This window comes from Bubalus kerabau, chromosome 3 (genome assembly GCF_029407905.1).
Source record: "Bubalus kerabau isolate K-KA32 ecotype Philippines breed swamp buffalo chromosome 3, PCC_UOA_SB_1v2, whole genome shotgun sequence".
NCBI classification, from domain to species: domain Eukaryota; kingdom Metazoa; phylum Chordata; class Mammalia; order Artiodactyla; family Bovidae; genus Bubalus; species Bubalus kerabau.
In genome coordinates, this window is record NC_073626.1 from 169,852,366 (window position 1) to 169,868,649 (window position 16,284).

A 16,284-nucleotide genomic window follows, 5' to 3' on the forward strand; every position below is an offset into this window, starting at 1 on the left:
TATGGTGGAGGTAATGAAGATAATGGAGACTTCCTCCAAAAGGTCCCATGCAGACACTGCTACACTCAGTGCCTTCAACCCTGAAGCAGGCCACTGCTGACCCACGCCTCCACCAGAGACTCCTGGACACTCATGGGCATGTCTGGGTCAGTCTCTTGTGGGGTAACTGCTTCTTTCTCCTGGGTCCTGGTGCACACAAGGTTTTGTTTGTGCCCTCCAAGAGTCCGTTTCCCCAGTCCTGTGTAAGTTCTGGCAGCTCTATGGTGGGGTTAATGGTGACCTCCTCCAAGAGAGCTTATGCCATACCCAGGTCTGCTGCACCCAGAGCCTCTGCCCCTGTGGCAGGCAAGTTGTAATTTTGGAGTTCTCACAGGAGGAAATGAGCACACCTCCTTCTATTCTGCCATCTTGTAGTAAACTCTGATACTAATACACAAGTAACTGATTGAAGCCCAACACTACAGAAGTAGCTACATGTTCTTTGGAGTCAAAAAGGTACAGTCACTGGATAAAGAAACTTTTTAGTCCTCTGGGTGTATGTGAAGGCAACTGAAGAGCCCATGGGTTCAAGTTTCATTTGCTGCAAAAAATATTTTCTCCCTTGACTGCAGAGTTCTCTGAGGGTGACCCATAGGAGTATTTTAATCTGAGAATGGCTAATAGAACCTGACCTGCAGACTCCAGTGATTGCCTCTAACATGAAAGAGTGGTCTGTTTAGTGACAGCCATGTGAAAGCAATGATTTCAAGTAAGTATTCCACGTGGATGGTCTCTGACCACCCCAGCAACACAGAGATGTCAGAAACCTGCTTTTTGATTTGTCCTTCTTTTTATTTATCTGTTTATTTTTAATTGAAGGATAATTGTTTCACAATGTTGTATTGGCTTCTGTCATGCATCAACATGTATCAGCCATGTGTGTTACTCAGTCAGTCGTGTCTGACCCTTTGCCATGGACTGTAACCCTCCAGGCTCCTCTGTCCATGGGATTCTCCAGGCAAGAATACTGGAGTGGGTTGCCATGCCCTTCTCCAGGGATCTTCCCAACCCAGGGATCGAACCCAGGTCTCCCACATTGCCAGCAGATTCTTTACCATCTGAGCCACCAGGGAATAGACTGAAACATGTCCCCTCCATTGTGAACCTCCCTCCCCTCCAGCCTGTCACAGAGTACTGGGTTGAGAACCCTGCATCATGCAGCAAATTCCCACTGGATATCTGTTCCAAACACGGTAAAGCATATGTTTCCATGCTACTCTCTCAACTGTCCAACCTCTCCTGCCGTGTCTGCAAGTCTGTTCTGTGTCTGCGTCTCTGTTGCTACTTGTCCTCTTTGAACAGGCTGATGATAGCAGAAGTGTCCTTAAATTTGGCAGGTGACCTGGGAATGTTCTTCTTAGGATGTGCTTCTATCATCTGACACAACTGAAAGCATGCCCTGGAGTAACCCCTGATAACACAGGACCATTCTCTTCTGAACTGGAGTCCTAACCTGCGTTAGAGGGTGAGGGATTATCCCAGGATGAAATAATGTGACCGGGAATACCATTTCCCTTTTGAGTTCAAAATGTTCCCCTAAAACAATGTTTTCCCAACCTGGTAATCGGGAATGAAGGATCTCTGTCCTGGGCTGACAGGCTGAGAGATATAAAAGCAGCCAAGAGAATTCTGGTCTGTTCAGACCTTTACAACTCCCTAAAGAGAAAAGGGGGTTAATAGTTGTTTCCTGTTCTATTTTTAAAGATGGCTTTAAAAAGACAAGCAAAAGCTAAATTTAGCAAGTTTTTTAAGTGAGAAGGATCCACTAAGGAAGTGCACAAGGCCATGTGAGATTCCACTGTGGGTATCTGCATCAACAAGAGGGAAGTGACCTCGAAGCTTAGGTCACTTCTCTCCCCAGAGATGGTATTTAAGGGGCCCCTGGTGGAGGCAGGCATCAGACCTTCCTCACCTCCTGAGTCTCCCTCCTCACCTCTCCTCTCTACTCAGAGTCCCTTCTACCGACACCATGGGCTGCTGTGGTTGTGGAAGTTGTGGTGGCTGCGGTGGTGGCTGCGGCGGTGGCTGTGGCGGTGGCTGCGGCGGTGGCTGCGGTGGTGGCTGCGGTGGTGGCTGTGGCAGCTGCACCAGCTGCAGATGCTACCGGGTGGGCTGCTGCACCAGCTGCTGCCCCTGCTGCTATGGCTGCTGTGGGGGCTGCTGCAGCGTCCCCGTGGTCTGCTGCCACCGCCGCACCTGCAGCTGCAACTTGTGTGGCTGCAGCGGTGGGAAGGGCTGTTGCCAGCAGAAGAGCTGTTGTCAGCAGAAGTGCGGCTGCCAGAAGCAATGCTGCCACTAGGTGACCGGCTCAGTCTCTGTTCTGGATGTCTCTCTACCCTGTTCACCTGCCCTACCTGACATCACCTGGGATTCTAGGACTTAACCTTCCTGGGCTGCAACTTTGCTCCTGGATTTGGATTCCTGTCTCTTCTGCTTTGCGTATTTTTAGTTTCTCTCTCTGAAAAGTTTCCAATCGATTAGCAAACATCCAAAATAAAGGCCCAAGTACAACCTGACTCCTAAAGAAGAGTCGACATCACTGAGCTCCGTCAAATAGGATCACAATTCCCAATATCCTTTAGATGAACATTTAGTTCTCAATTATGTGCTCTTATCACTGTATACCTTTTCTATCACGTATTCCTGTTTATCAACAACTGTTTTCTAAATTTCCTAATAAAATAATTCAATTTATCATTTAGAAGTTTCTCTTTGCCTTTGTTTTGGTTTAATTATATTTCACCTCCTAGAAGATCTCAATCTCTTAGAAGTCTCTTGGTGGAGGGGCAGTGACAGTGGAGCCAGGAAGGACCATGAGAACAGTTTTTCTGTCTCCACTGTCTATGAACTCCAGTTTCAACACAAGCAGAACAAACATACTTGAAAGTGCGGCTTTGTTCACAATTTGAATTCACTTTTTTTTTTTTTTTTTTTTTTTTTTTTTTTTTTTTAAATTTTATTTTATTTTTAAACTTTACATAACTGTATTAGATTTGCCAAATATCAAAATGAATCCGCCACAGGTATACATGTGTTCCCCATCCTGAACCCTCCTCCCTCCTCCCTCCCCATTCCATCCCTCTGGGTCATCCCAGTGCACCAGCCCCAAGCATCCAGTATCATGCATCGAACCTGGACTGGCAACTCACTTTTGAGGTAACAGTTTTATTTACAGATGGATGTTTTCCTAGTTTATTAAAAGTCCTGTATTATTCACAAAGAACCAGTTTAAACAAAGTTTTCATAAATACATCTACTACCAAACTATGGATGACTACATTGCCTTAAGATTTCCATCCACTGGGGCCATTTACTCTTTGCTTGGAGGGCAGAGCTCCACCCCTGCAGTGTGGGCCCTTTCATTTTTTTCCGCATATAAATTCAGGCAGCAGTGTACAGTTAGAATTTTGCTATTATTAGTTTAGCTTCCCCTGGTGGCTCAGTGGTATAAAGAATATGGCTGCCACTGCAGGGCCACAGGTTCGATCCCTGGGTTGGGAATAAATCCCCTGGAGAAGGAAATGGCAGCCCACTCCAGTATTCTTGCCTGGGAAATCCCATGGACAGAGGAGCCTGGCGGGGCTATAGTCCATGGAGTGGCAAGGAGTGGGGTCATGACTTAGTGACTAAAACAAACAAAACAACTACAAAAATCAAAACCATCAGGTTGTGCTAAATAAGTTGGCATTGGTAGATGTGATATTTATGTTATGTTTGTTCTCTTGCACCAGCCTTAGGCCCCACTGGTTCTTTTGAAGTAACTGTTGCTTGCTTTTCTGTTTATGTTATTGGGTTGCCCAAAAAGTAAGATTGTACAAAAAACCTGAACAAACTTTTTGACCAACCAAATAATTTAGCCTCATTTGGGATTTATTGTTAAGACTTAGGGTTTCTTTCTAATTTGTATCAGATCTTAATAGCTTAAGATATAATTTATGCTTTTGTGTATTTATTTCCGTTTCTTAGACTCTTAAGCCTATCAGGACTTTGAGCCGTCATCTAGTCTGTGTCCCTTTGCCAGACTGTTGGAAGTCCTTTCCTGTTGGAAAATCATTATGCGGGTAAGATCTACCTCTCTCATTCCTAGAGGAAACTAGACCTTAGTTAATCCTCGATAATCATCATTCATTTTGAAGACGCAAGTTGAAATACAAGTGATGTTTTATGATTCAAACCATGATAGTATTTAGAAGGATTTGAATATTTCAGAAGAGTTTGTTTTCTGTTGACAAATGTTCATTGAAAGGCTCCTAGGTATAAAGATAGGTCTAAAGAGATGATGCCAGTTCAAAGATGGAGCAGACTCTGCCTTAGAATGTTTGTGGGGGATGACTGTGCACACAAATAATTCTAATTCAAGGCTAAGTGTGATGCCTGGCCTTGTAGATGTTTCCATCAGAGCTAGGAAGACCATTCTTACAAACACCCAGAACAGGTTCATTGCACTGAACCATGTGGCTTCTTGTTCCACGTGACCTTTTCAGTGTATGTTTTCTCCGTCACACGTGGTCCAGTTTGGACAAGAGCCAGAGAGTGGCAGAGGCTGTTATCCCTAGATGGGGTGGTCAGCATCATTGTTTTTGCATAAGTTTCCTCATTCCTTTGCTACAGGCATGAGTTTCTCAGATGGACCAAGTACTGGGAACAAAGTGATGGGTCACAATGTAAGAAAGAAAATATTTTCTGTAGCTCAGTTGAGCTCAGCAAATCTTTTCATTCTTCAATCTGATATTATTTGCACTTAATTTGCAAATTCCTATAGGCCCTGCTTATCTGTTTCCCACAGTAAGGCACACAGACTGTTTATGCCAATTATTCAGATAACCTAGTGAAGATCCAAATTCTCAGTAGGATTACAGAAAGCAAACTAGTCACCAATTGAGTTATGGTGTAGAATGTGTGAACTCAGAGTGCTCCTCCTCCACTCTCCAACCCCCATCACACCCTCTCCCCACCCTGTCCATGCATAGAGTCTGTTCATGGCATGGCATGTTCATGGCATGGTGTTTTATGTGATGGGAATTAGTGTGGATCATGTTCAGAAGGAGGGAGAGAGCAGAGCATGTCAAGGAAAGCCAGGAACCAGGCTGCATACCTGGACCACATCATGGATGCAACAGCAGCATGTTTCTTTCACTTAAACATCAAGAATGAGTCATTACACAGGTTCACCTAAGTCACAGCATCTCTTTAGGCCTACAGCTCAACACTCACAGAAACACAGGTGGTTGATACTCATCACACATTACCGAGAGAGTGGATTTGTTTGCAAGGGCTGCCATAACCAAGGAGGACAAACTGGGTGGCTCAAGCAGGAGTTCATTTTCTCACAGTTATGGAGGCTGCAAGTCCAAGATCAAATTCAAGTTCCTCAGCTGCAAGTCCAAGATCAAATTCAAGTTCCTCGGCTTCAAGTCCAAGATCCAGACGTCAGCAGGTTAAATTTCTTCTGCAGCCTCTCTCCTTGGTTGCAGATGGCTTCCATCTTGCCTGTCCTTCCCTCTGGGCATGTCTGTGTCCTTACTTCCTCTCCTTAGAAGGGCACCCGCCACATTTGTTTAGGACCCACTTTAATGATCTTCTTTTAACTTAATTACCTCCTTAAATATTTTATCTCTACATATAGTCAGGTTCAGAGGTACAAAGGGTTAGGACTTCAACATATTGATTTGAGCATGAGTGGGGGGACACAGTTCAACTCATAACAAAAGAACAACACAACCTAGAGATGTCATATCACATGTCCTTCATTCTTGTGCTTTTGCTTGTGACCTATATTTGCTTTGCTTTTTGTTTCTCTGTAGCCTTTATGGATGTACACATATCTTCTTTTCTATATCAAACTGCCACCTATCTAACTGAAGGAATCATGTCTTCTGGGTATCCCCCCATAAGACTCAGCTCCATGCCTGGCAAATAAACATTCAGTAACTGTCAGTGGTTGACTGGCCACCTGGGTCCCTTTCTCACAAATTAGTGTCAATGATGAATGTGACATCTCTTTCATCCTGACAGCCTCGTGTCTTTTATTCACAGTGACTGAAAGCAAATGCACATGTCTAATGAGAGGGACAAGGGACCAACAGCCTAAAAAGGGTTCTATCTTCCGTGGGAGGAGTGGCTGTATCTCCAGAATTTGTCTGCTCAACCTTTCTTTGTGGGAAAACTGCCCCAAGGATCCCCAGTGAGGAAACGTTGGGTAAGAAGGATGGATGGGGCTTCTCTCTTGACCAATCCCTCCTAGCTGGGAATAGCCATGTGATGATTGTGGTTCTAAGAGTGGAGTGTGGGACCAGAAGGACGAATCAGAGGGTGGAGGTCCCGGGGGATAAATCCTTGAGGCTGAGATTAACTAAGGGGAGGTGGGTAACCAGAGAGCACTAGAGGATCAGGGCTCTTGGAGGTGGGGGGAAAAAATGAAAGCATAGTCAGGTGACTGCCAAAACCTACCTCGTCAACTTAGAATTGGGGGAGACACACACTCTCATCAAATGCTATCTTCTGAATTTCAAGGAGCTGAGAAGGAAGACCTCCTTTGGAAGTCTTACCTGACATGGTTACTTCACTCATGCCTCCTTTGGTTATTTAGTTCCATTTGGTCAGTTCAACCTGTTTAAACATCTGCCTTGTGTCAGGCTCTGTGTAGAGGGACAAGAAAACACCCCAAGTGAACCTCGTGGGGTTGGTGCCAGAATGTCCTTCTGGGAGACATTTCCTAGGCGCTTGGCTTCCCTCAGGCTTTACTCTCCTGTCCAGCCCTGCTTGGAACTCCCAACTGACCATGATGGATTAAACAGCTGGAGTCCACAGAAAAGGGCCAAGGAAGGGTATGGGAGAGTGACGGAAGGGGTGTTTGGGGACACGTTTTATCATGTATATGGACTCTTCAGGGAACGGGGTGCTTGAAAGTTGCCCTTTTTGATTGTTTGGATTCCAGTGCTCACAGTCTCACGTTATAACCGAGGGCTGATCTTGTTGTGTTCAGAGGCTGGTCTCAGACATCCATGGTGCTGGTCTTGGCTAGAGCTAAACTTTGTGGTCCGGCTCTGGGAGGTCTGAGCTGGAGGATATGGATGGTCAGTGAGGGAGATGCCTCGTTGGAAAGCACAGGTGAACTGCAGAGCTAGTGGCAAAGGAACATGTGGGACCCAGCACCTCCATTTATGTTGTTTTTTGAAGTTGTTGCTGTGGTTATTGTTTAGTTGCTAAGTCATGTCCAACTCCTTGAGACCCCATGGAGTGTAGCCCGCCAGACTCCTCTGTCCATGGGATTTCCCAGACAAGGATACTGGAGTGGGTGGCCATTTTCTTCTTAGTAATGAGGCATGACAATTATAATCAAAATGCAGGAGAAGGAAACTCTATGAAGAGATGAAGAGTGATCATCATAAACATGAGCCTAAAGGTGACCAAGCTCCTGAGTGACCCCATGACCATGCAGGATCTGTACAAATATTTACTGATGCATTAAGACTTCTGCTGCTAAGACTCTATCCAGGGAGAGATTTGGGGAGAGTCTAGTGTACTACATTGAAGTGCTAACACTGAGGATGTGCCCCTAATCCCCTGCTTCTTTATAAACCCACACAGATTACTCATTCACTAACTACATCTATGACAAAAAGTGTATCTAGTTTTTTTTTTTCTTTTTTTTCTTTTTAAACTTTACATAATTGTATTAGTTTTGCCGCATATCAAAATGAATCCGCCACAGGTATACATGTGTTCCCCATCCTGGACCCTCCTCCCTCCTCCCTCCCCATTCCATCCCTCTGGGTCGTCCCAGTGCCCCAGCCCCAAGCATCCAGTATCGTGCATCGAACCTGGACTGGCAACTCGTTTCATACATGATATTTTACATGTTTCAATGTCATTCTCCCAAATCTTCCCACCCTCTCCCTCTCTCACAGAGTCCATAAGACTGTATCTAGTTTTTGATTCATTGCTGCCTTTACTTATGTAACATTTGCCTTGTCTGTTGGGATCAAAACACATTTCTCCTGATAGACTGTTGAGAGACTTGAAAGAGAAAAGAGATGGGTCTTGCTCTAATGCAAATCCAGGTCTCCTGTATTGCAGGCAGAATCTTTACCCTCTGAGCCACCAGGAAAGCCACAGCTAACACTAATGCAATTTACTAAGACAACAGTGGCTTTATGTCTACAGGGATGTCAATGCAATGGTGAAAATAAGACACAAATAAACACAAAGTTAGAGGCATTTCGAGAATGTGGAACATCAACTATCTTGACTCAGTTTTGTTGAGAACATGATTTGAACAGCAATTGACAGAGAAGGGGGCTTCTCAGGTGGCAAATCCGTCTGCCAATGCATGAGACTCAGGTTTTATCCCTGAGTTGGGAAGATCCCCTGGAGTAGGAAATGGCAACCCACTCCAGTATTTTTGCTTGACAAATCCCATGGACCGAGGAGCCTGTCAGCTACAGTCCATGGGGTCGCAAGGAGTCAGACACGACCGAGTGAATGAATGCACACACACACACACCCCACACACACAAAACAGAGAAGACTACACATTTATTATTTTGGCTGGTGTTTATTAAATGCAGGCAGGAAAACAGAAACTCCAGAAATGTGAGATTTCCATGGACTGATGATAAGGATCCAGCCATGTTTGTGACTTAAAAGTCAAAGAGGAGCAGACAGAAAGAGATGGGTAGTCTTACCTAGAACATGGCTCCCTGCAGCACCTTCCCAGAAGCCAGACTGGCAGCCTAGTGGCAACATAGCTTCTGGCAGCTGCACTTCTGCTGGCAGCAGCTCTTCTGCTGGCAACAGCCCTTCCCACCGCCGCAGCCACACGAGTTGCAGCTGCAGGTGCGGCGGTGGCAGCAGACCACGGGGACGCTGCAGCAGCCCCCACAGCAGCCATAGCAGCAGGGGCAGCAGCTGGTGCAGCAGCCCACCCGGTAGCATCTGCAGCTGGTGCAGCTGCCACAGCCACCACCGCAGCCACCACCGCAGCCACCACCGCAACCACCACCGCAGCCACCGCCGCAGCCACCGCCGCAGCCACCACAACTTCCACAACCACAGCAGCCCATGGTGTCAGTAGAGAGGACTCAGGAGAGGTGAGGAGGGAGACTCAGGAGGTGAGGGAGGTCGAATGTCACCTTCTGCTGGAGGGGATCCTTATATACCAGCTCTGGGGACAGGAGAGGGAAGACACATGACCACTTCCCTGTTGCTATTTGTCTGGATTTACATGGAAGACTGCATCATCTTTTATTTACTTCCCTTTTGGATATCTTTGCCTTTACCAAATTTTCAATGTTTTTTTTTCTTTCGTAAATCTATATTCCAGTGCAATTTGAAAAGGCTTAAAATGTTCCAGGGAAGCATGCTGAGAACCCGGCTGTCAACAGGAATGGGCAGACTTCTCTATCATCCTGCAATACCCGGGGACTATCACTGTGAGTGTGAGTGCTGGGCGGGGTTGTCTACAGCCCACACCTGCCATTGGACAGCCCCCAGGCCAGGTGATCTGTGAGCTTCCAAGGGGGTCGGGACAGTGAAGCTTAAGGTACAATCCCTGACCTCAAAGAGTTTGCAATATAGTGACTTTAGAAGCTGGGGATGTGAAAATGGCCACAAATTCCAAACAGGGCCAGATGCTGTGATCAGGCTTTGTGACCAGTGGGAACTGCTGAAGCTAGAACTTTTCATTCTCCACCTCTTCATTTGAGGTGTACCTTTGTGATTTGTCTTCTCACAGCCAGGCTGTAATGATTCTTTTTAAAACAGAAATATTGGGTTGGCTAAAAAGTTCGTTCAGGTTTCTATACCCTCTCATGAAAAAACCCAAATGAACTTTTTGGCCAGCCCAACAGATCCTCTGAAGAGTCTGCATACTGATAGTGTATTCTTGGCATGTGTAGCTTTGGATAAGGGACTGATTTTGTCTTTGATGATATGACACCAGCTGATGTCTGAGGGAAGCACCCCTGTGCTAAGTAGCTGACTTAGATGATTCTGAGAGCAGGGTGGATACCCAAGGAGTACAGGTACAGAGGCCAGAGAAGTAGGGGAAGAATGGAGTCTGTGGCAATGAGATGAAGCATGTAGCCGTGGATCCTGGTGGGATGTGAGCACTGGGGACCAACACGGAGGCTGTAAAAATATAAGGAAGGAAAAACGAGAGTGCTGGTGGCCTTTTCATCACACAAGCTGATGTAGGAGCATCTCTCGCCATCACTGAGTCCAGAGACCTTGGTGGGCATGTTTGTCTCCCGGAGCTTCTCTGGCAACAGGCTTGCTGCTCAGAATCCACATTGTCAATTTGGTGAGACTGTTCTTCAGGAATTTGAGTGAAAGGAGATGCTGTGGCCCCAGGACTGATAGGTGGTGTTATCAATGAGCACAGACTATTTCTGTATGTGGACCAAAGAGCATTTCAGCTGCTCAGGGGGTGCTTCATCAGGAGTGAGGGGGGCAGTGGAGCAGACAGAGATAGGTGAACAGATGTGAGAGCTTTTAAAGGGGCAAAAGTAAACTGAATTTTGTGAAAGACTAGATATGGGCTGAGAGAAAGAAAAGACTCAAAGACGACTTTAAAATTTTTATTTAGTTATTTCTTTCTGACTGTGCTGGGTCTCTGTTGCTGTGCACAGGCTTTCTGTAGTTGCAACAAGCAGGGACTGTCTTCTTTGCGGTGTGTGGGCTTCTCATTGCAGTGGATTCTCTTGTTGTGGAACACAGGCTCTAGGGCATGTGGGCTCAGTAGTTGTGGCTCATGGGTTTAGTTGCCCTGGGGCATGTGGGATCTTCCCAGGCTAGGGATCAAACCCATGTCTCTTGCTTTGGCAGGCGGACTCTCAACCACTGGACCACCAGGGAAGTGCCAAAGGCAATTTTTTAAATGGACTGCCAACTTGATGGGTAAGGAACTGTGGAGAAATTTACATTTTGGGGGGATGGGGAGTCAGGGAAGATTATGAATTGAGTCTGGGACAAGTGACACTGGAGGTGCCTCTGAGATGCCTGCAGGGAGAAGGTGGACTGCAAGTTGGCTAAGTGTGGAATCTGAAGAAGATTCCAAGCTGGGTGTGTGCATCTGAGGAACAAATCCAGGCATATACATGGGGAAATGGAAACCATGGGTGTGGACATGAGCATTCAGGGAGATAGTGTAGAGTGAGAGAGGAGAGCATGGATCAAGGCTTCTAGTAGACAACTTTTGAGGTTACAAAAAGGAAAGACGTTAGTTTCATTCAAAAACAATTTTTGGAAATAGAGCTGTGAACATGTAGCTTCATAAGAACTAAAATGGCCAACGTAATGAGGCAGAAAGTACACAGTACTAACAAAGGGGAAATGTTTGAAAGAGAATGGCTTGTTCAGTGTGGGCATTCATGTTGACTTGCCTGCCTCTCAAAATTTCTGTGAAAGCAGGGTGATTTCAACTGACTCTTTGGAGAGAAAACCATTAAGGAGAAACAGAACGGAGGCTCATAGCAATCCAGGGCCTTCTTACTTCAGAATCTTAGACTCAACTGGGCTTCCTCAAAGATCCCCTCCAACAGGTTAGCACCTCTTGGCTTGTTTCTAAAATGACTTTAAAGAGGAAAGCTAAAATTAGCAAATGTGTTGGGTTAAATGTAGTCCTTAAGAATGTGAACAAGGAAGAAGCCTAGACAACCCTATTTGAAAGCTGCAATGGCAGCAAGGAGGAAGTGACCACTGGTCATGAGGCCTGGGTCACTCCCTCTCCCATCTCCCAAGATGGTATATAAAGGCCTCGCCAGCAGAAAGCGGCATCAGAACTCCCTGCCCTCCTGAGTCTCCCTCCTCACCTCTCCTGAGTCCTCTCTACTGACACCATGGGCTGCTGTGGTTGTGGAAGTTGTGGTGGCTGCGGCGGTGGCTGCGGCGGTGGCTGCGGCGGTGGCTGCGGTGGTGGCTGTGGCAGCTGCACCAGCTGCAGATGCTACCGCGTGGGCTGCTGCACCAGCTGCTGCCCCTGCTGCTATGGCTGCTGCGGGGGCTGCTGCAGCGTCCCCGTGGTCTGCTGCCACCGCCGCACCTGCAGCTGCAACTCGTGTGGCTGCGGCGGTGGGAAGGGCTGTTGCCAGCAGAAGAGCTGCTGCCAGAAGAAGTGCAGCTGCCAGAAGCAATGCTGCCACTAGGCGGGCTGCTCTTCGCGTGCTGCTGGTACCCATTCTGTTAGTAAAGCTTCCCTCCTCCTCACCCATTTTTCCTCTACTCTATGGTCCTGGACCCTCTTCCTGGCTTTCTTTGGTACCACAAATCCCTCCATCTGGAAAGTTTCCCAACTAAAAGGAAACATCTAATGGAAAAATTCTGTGTGCAGCCCAGCGCCTGAGTGATTGTGCACATCAGTAAACTCAGCTGAATGAAATCTTGATTCCTAATGTTTGGTTTGATGGATATGAATACATCCAGCTGAATACCACCATTCAGCTCATTCCTTGATATACTTTTCCCTGTTTGCAGGCATGGTTTTCTTTTTCCCTTTCTTATTCTTAGTTATCCCATAATGTTGTCCAAATTTCCTAATAAAATAAAAACTAGATACTCATAAGAAAGCAGTCTTTTTGTTTTCATTGTGTTCTGAATCCTGGTTTGTCTGTTCTGAAACTTCAGAGACTTTATCTTGAACAAAGCCTTTAACTCCCTCGCAGTGGCAGCATAGCAAACAAAGGTCATATAAAAAGCTCTGCCAGGTCCAGAGGGACCAACCTTTCTTCCCAGTGAAACATCACTTTGCCTCCGTGACCCCTCCCTCCCTTACACCCCGTGTGTTGACTCCTTTGTTTTATTGATGCAGCACAATGTGGCCCATCAGCAGCTGCTCTGAAAGCTGAGCATGGCCATTCTCTTCAGGACCCAAACACAGAATTCAGTGGTGGGAATAAGACTATCTGAGCTTTTGATGAATTCTGTTACTGATATATTCGATCTTTTTCTTTGCCTCTTCCTGTTCTTCGTGTGTGATGTTTTCTTTTCTCATTTTTTTTTCAGCACACTGCAACATTCAATAAAAACACACTGAAATATTTAAAAATAAAACACATTAAATTGCCACAAACTCTCCCAATGCCTCTATCTTCTCAATTATCTTTAGCAAAAGTAATAAGTGAAATGAAGGAAAGGAAGGATGAAAGGCCATCAAGGGGAAAGGAAGCTTTCAATGTATTTTTCCAGGAGGAAGTCTTTTCTTCCACTGCTTAAATTTCATTTAAGCGCAACAGGATAACTGCTTTTTTTCCCCTTCCCTTTTCTATTCCCTTCTTTCTCTCCCCTCCCCCTTTACCTGCTTTTCCTTTCCTTTTTTTCTTTTTCTGATTATTTTCTGTGGTCTACAGCCATATCAACCTGAATGCGCCCAATCATGTCTGATTATTTTCTACAACTTTTTCCAGTTGTTGAGATTTTGCTGTTTTATTAGCAGTAGAGATGGGAGGCTGAGGAGATCTGGATCACAATAGTTCAGTCTTTTCACTTTGATGCAACCTCTAAGTTCAAAAAAGTGGAAAAAATCCAGTGTGGATAACAGAAAAATAAAACAAGTTAACAGTAAAGCTGGGCTCAAAATCAAGACAAATAACTCTGTGGAAGAGACTCAGAATGGAAATGCAGAATACGAGGTTGCATGTATTGGGTTCTGGGCCTGTCAGTGGGCTAAACGGAGAGTGGGGATGTGATAGTATAGCCAATATATCTCACTTGATATGGGGGACCAGAGTCAGGCTTACTTTTGAGGTTAAGTGCCAGATCCTCTTGGATCTTAAAAATAATTTACTGCTCTTGGTTGCCTGTGCTATGGCTTCTAAACTGCTTCACCAGAGACACTGGTTTTGATGCTTTTGAACTGTGGTGTTGGAGAAGACTCTTGAGAGTCCCTTGGACTGCAAGGAGATCCAATCAGTCCTTCCTAAAGGAAATCAGTCTTGAATATTCATTGGAAGGACTGATGCTGAAGCTGAAACTCCAATATTTTGGCCACCTGATGTGAAGGACTGACTCAATGGAAAAGACCCTGATGCTGGGAAAGATTGAAGGTGGGAGAAGGGGATGGCAGAGGATGAGATGGTTGGAGGGCATCACTGACTCTATGGACATAAGTTTGAGCACGCTCTGGGAGTTGGTGATGGACAAGGAAGCCTGGAATGCTGCAGTCCATGGGGTCAGAAAGAGTCGGACACGATTAAGCTACTGAACAACAATCTTGCTCAAGAATCACCTATGCTATCCCAAAACTACTATGGGATGGGGCAGGAAAGATAACTATTAATACAAAACTTCTAGACAGGAAGACGCAAAGAGAGTGGGGCATTGAGGCGAGAAGAGAAATAGATGAAAATAATACCAAAAAACACCTCCCTGCAAACAAGGTTCAAAAGCTCTTAATAGTGGGAGCCTCTAAGATGGTGCCCATGATTCCTGCCTCGGGTTTACTCGTGAAATCACCTCTGTTGAATATTGGCTGGTCTAATGGTTCATGATTGCAAGTTTATATCTTTAAAAATAAGAACTTACTAAAGCATAACCACTCGCTTCCCAGGTGGTGCTAGTGGTAAAGAACCCGCCTGCCAATGCAGGAGACATGAGACACGGGTTTGATCCCTGAGTCGGGAAGATCCCCTGGAGGAGGACGTGGCAACCCACTCCAGTATTCTTGCCTGTGAATCCCATGGACAGAGGAACCTGGAGGGCTACAGTCCACGGGGTTGCAAAGAGTTGAACATGACTGACCCAACTTAGCACACACGCAAAGCCTAACCACCAACTACTATCACACCTAAAAATATGAATAATTCTTTAATATCTCTAGTCAGCGTTCAGAATGTCCTGATTTTCTCGTATTTTTAGTTTCTTGGTATGAAACAGGATTCAAACAAGATTCACACATGGCGACTGATAGGTCTCCTAAAATACTATCCTAAAAGAAAAAATACCTCTTTTTCTTTTCCCCTCAAATTCCATTTGTTGAAAAAAGCCATACTTTCCCAGATTCTGGTGTTTTTGAGTTCCTTGGATGTCATTTAATGACTCCTTCTATTTCATCTCTTTTCTGTAAATTGGTAGTTCAATCTAGGATCATGTTTATTATTTGCATTTATTTCTTACTACTCGTTTCCTATTTTTTCATGCTCCTTAATTTTCCCATTCCTTTCTTGAGTTCTGTAGTATTAACATTTCCCATATGTTTTATCCCTCCCTTCTGTTTATACATTATGTAATTTATCTCTAAGTTTTTGGTAGTTGCACTGGACATATTAATTCTTGAATAAATAAAGCAGGGATGTATAAGAATGATGGTGGTGGGAGTTATCTGCCCTGGTACAGGTAGTAAGAGGGAGAATTGTCTGCAGAGAATTTAAAAGCAATAATAAAACTAATTAAAACTTTGTCTACATTTTATTATTACCACTAATCAGCAATTTCCAACAATGATGCTGATAAACAAATGCCTCCCTGCCACATGGACTGCTTCCCAACTCCCTGCTCGCATGCAATCCTGCTACTGCTGCTGCTGCTAAATCGCTTGAGTTGTGTCTGACTCTGTGCGACCCCATAGACGGCAGCCCACCAGGCTCCCCATCCCTGGGATTCTCCAGGCAAGAACACTGGAGTGGGTTGCCATTTCCTTCTCCAATGCATGAAAGTGAAAAGTGAAAGTGAAGTCGCTCATTCGTGTCTGACTCTTAGTGACCCCATGGACTGCAGCCCACCAGGCTCCTCCGTCCGTGGGATTTTCCAGGCAAGAGTACTGGAGTGGGGTGCCATTGCCTTCTCCTGCATGCAATCCTAGCAGCGTCTAGTCAGTGTAGTTTTTGCCCTCCCTCAGAACAATACAAAAATCTGTAATTTTGGACATTCTTTGATATATTGTAGTTCAGTATTTTGTCATCTTTTAGAAGAACAGAGTCAGTGTTTTCTTTTGTTAACCTCCTTTTTTGCATTCCTTCTTTTGGGATTCTCTTCCTTTGGGATAATTTGCCTTCTTCCTCAATGGCATCCTGTAGAAGTTGCTTTCAGGAAAAAGTCTGTTGATGATAGTACAGTCACTCCATTTCTGTTTGTCTGAATATGTCTTTATTTCCCCCTCATTTTTGAAATGTAGTTTCTCCTTGCATATAATTGAAGGCTGGCAATTATTTCCTCTAACACTTCAGAGCCATTGTTTTTCTGGCTTCCATTATGTGCCACTGAGAGATCAGCTGTCAAACTAATTGTCATTTCTTTGTAGTGGAAGTTCTC

The 16,284-nt window shown here is 45.2% G+C and overlaps 3 protein-coding genes and 1 long non-coding RNA gene across 4 annotated transcripts; 3 read left to right on the forward strand and 1 right to left on the reverse strand.

The window, feature by feature from the left end:
• The first annotated feature begins 1,911 nt into the window (after window positions 1-1,911).
• LOC129647331 (small cysteine and glycine repeat-containing protein 7-like) lies at window positions 1,912-2,338 on the forward strand. The gene has a single exon (XM_055574466.1). It carries the CDS (start codon window positions 2,009-2,011, stop codon window positions 2,336-2,338), a length of 330 nt encoding a protein of 109 aa, XP_055430441.1. The 5' UTR covers window positions 1,912-2,008.
• A 3,033-nt stretch (window positions 2,339-5,371) lies between these two features.
• On the forward strand, window positions 5,372-6,619 carry LOC129647872 (uncharacterized). The gene is made up of 3 exons (XR_008712555.1): window positions 5,372-5,476; window positions 6,076-6,238; window positions 6,553-6,619. It is a non-coding gene; the product is annotated as an uncharacterized LOC129647872 (long non-coding RNA).
• A 2,155-nt stretch (window positions 6,620-8,774) lies between these two features.
• On the reverse strand, window positions 8,775-9,104 carry LOC129647332 (small cysteine and glycine repeat-containing protein 7-like). Its single transcript, XM_055574467.1, has one exon. The coding sequence runs from the start codon at window positions 9,102-9,104 to the stop codon at window positions 8,775-8,777; it is 330 nt and encodes a 109-aa protein (XP_055430442.1).
• A 2,775-nt stretch (window positions 9,105-11,879) lies between these two features.
• Window positions 11,880-12,554, forward strand: LOC129647873 (small cysteine and glycine repeat-containing protein 9-like). The gene has a single exon (XM_055574808.1). It carries the CDS (start codon window positions 11,880-11,882, stop codon window positions 12,183-12,185), a length of 306 nt encoding a protein of 101 aa, XP_055430783.1. The 3' UTR covers window positions 12,186-12,554.
• Window positions 12,555-16,284: the final 3,730 nt, after the last annotated feature.

Bases quoted from the DNA above. Each gene is read 5' to 3' on its own strand.
- LOC129647331 (XM_055574466.1), top strand. From the start codon at position 2,009: ATGGGCTGCTGTGGTTGTGGAAGTTGTGGTGGCTGCGGTGGTGGCTGC.
- LOC129647332 (XM_055574467.1), bottom strand. From the start codon at position 9,104: ATGGGCTGCTGTGGTTGTGGAAGTTGTGGTGGCTGCGGCGGTGGCTGC.
- LOC129647873 (XM_055574808.1), top strand. From the start codon at position 11,880: ATGGGCTGCTGTGGTTGTGGAAGTTGTGGTGGCTGCGGCGGTGGCTGC.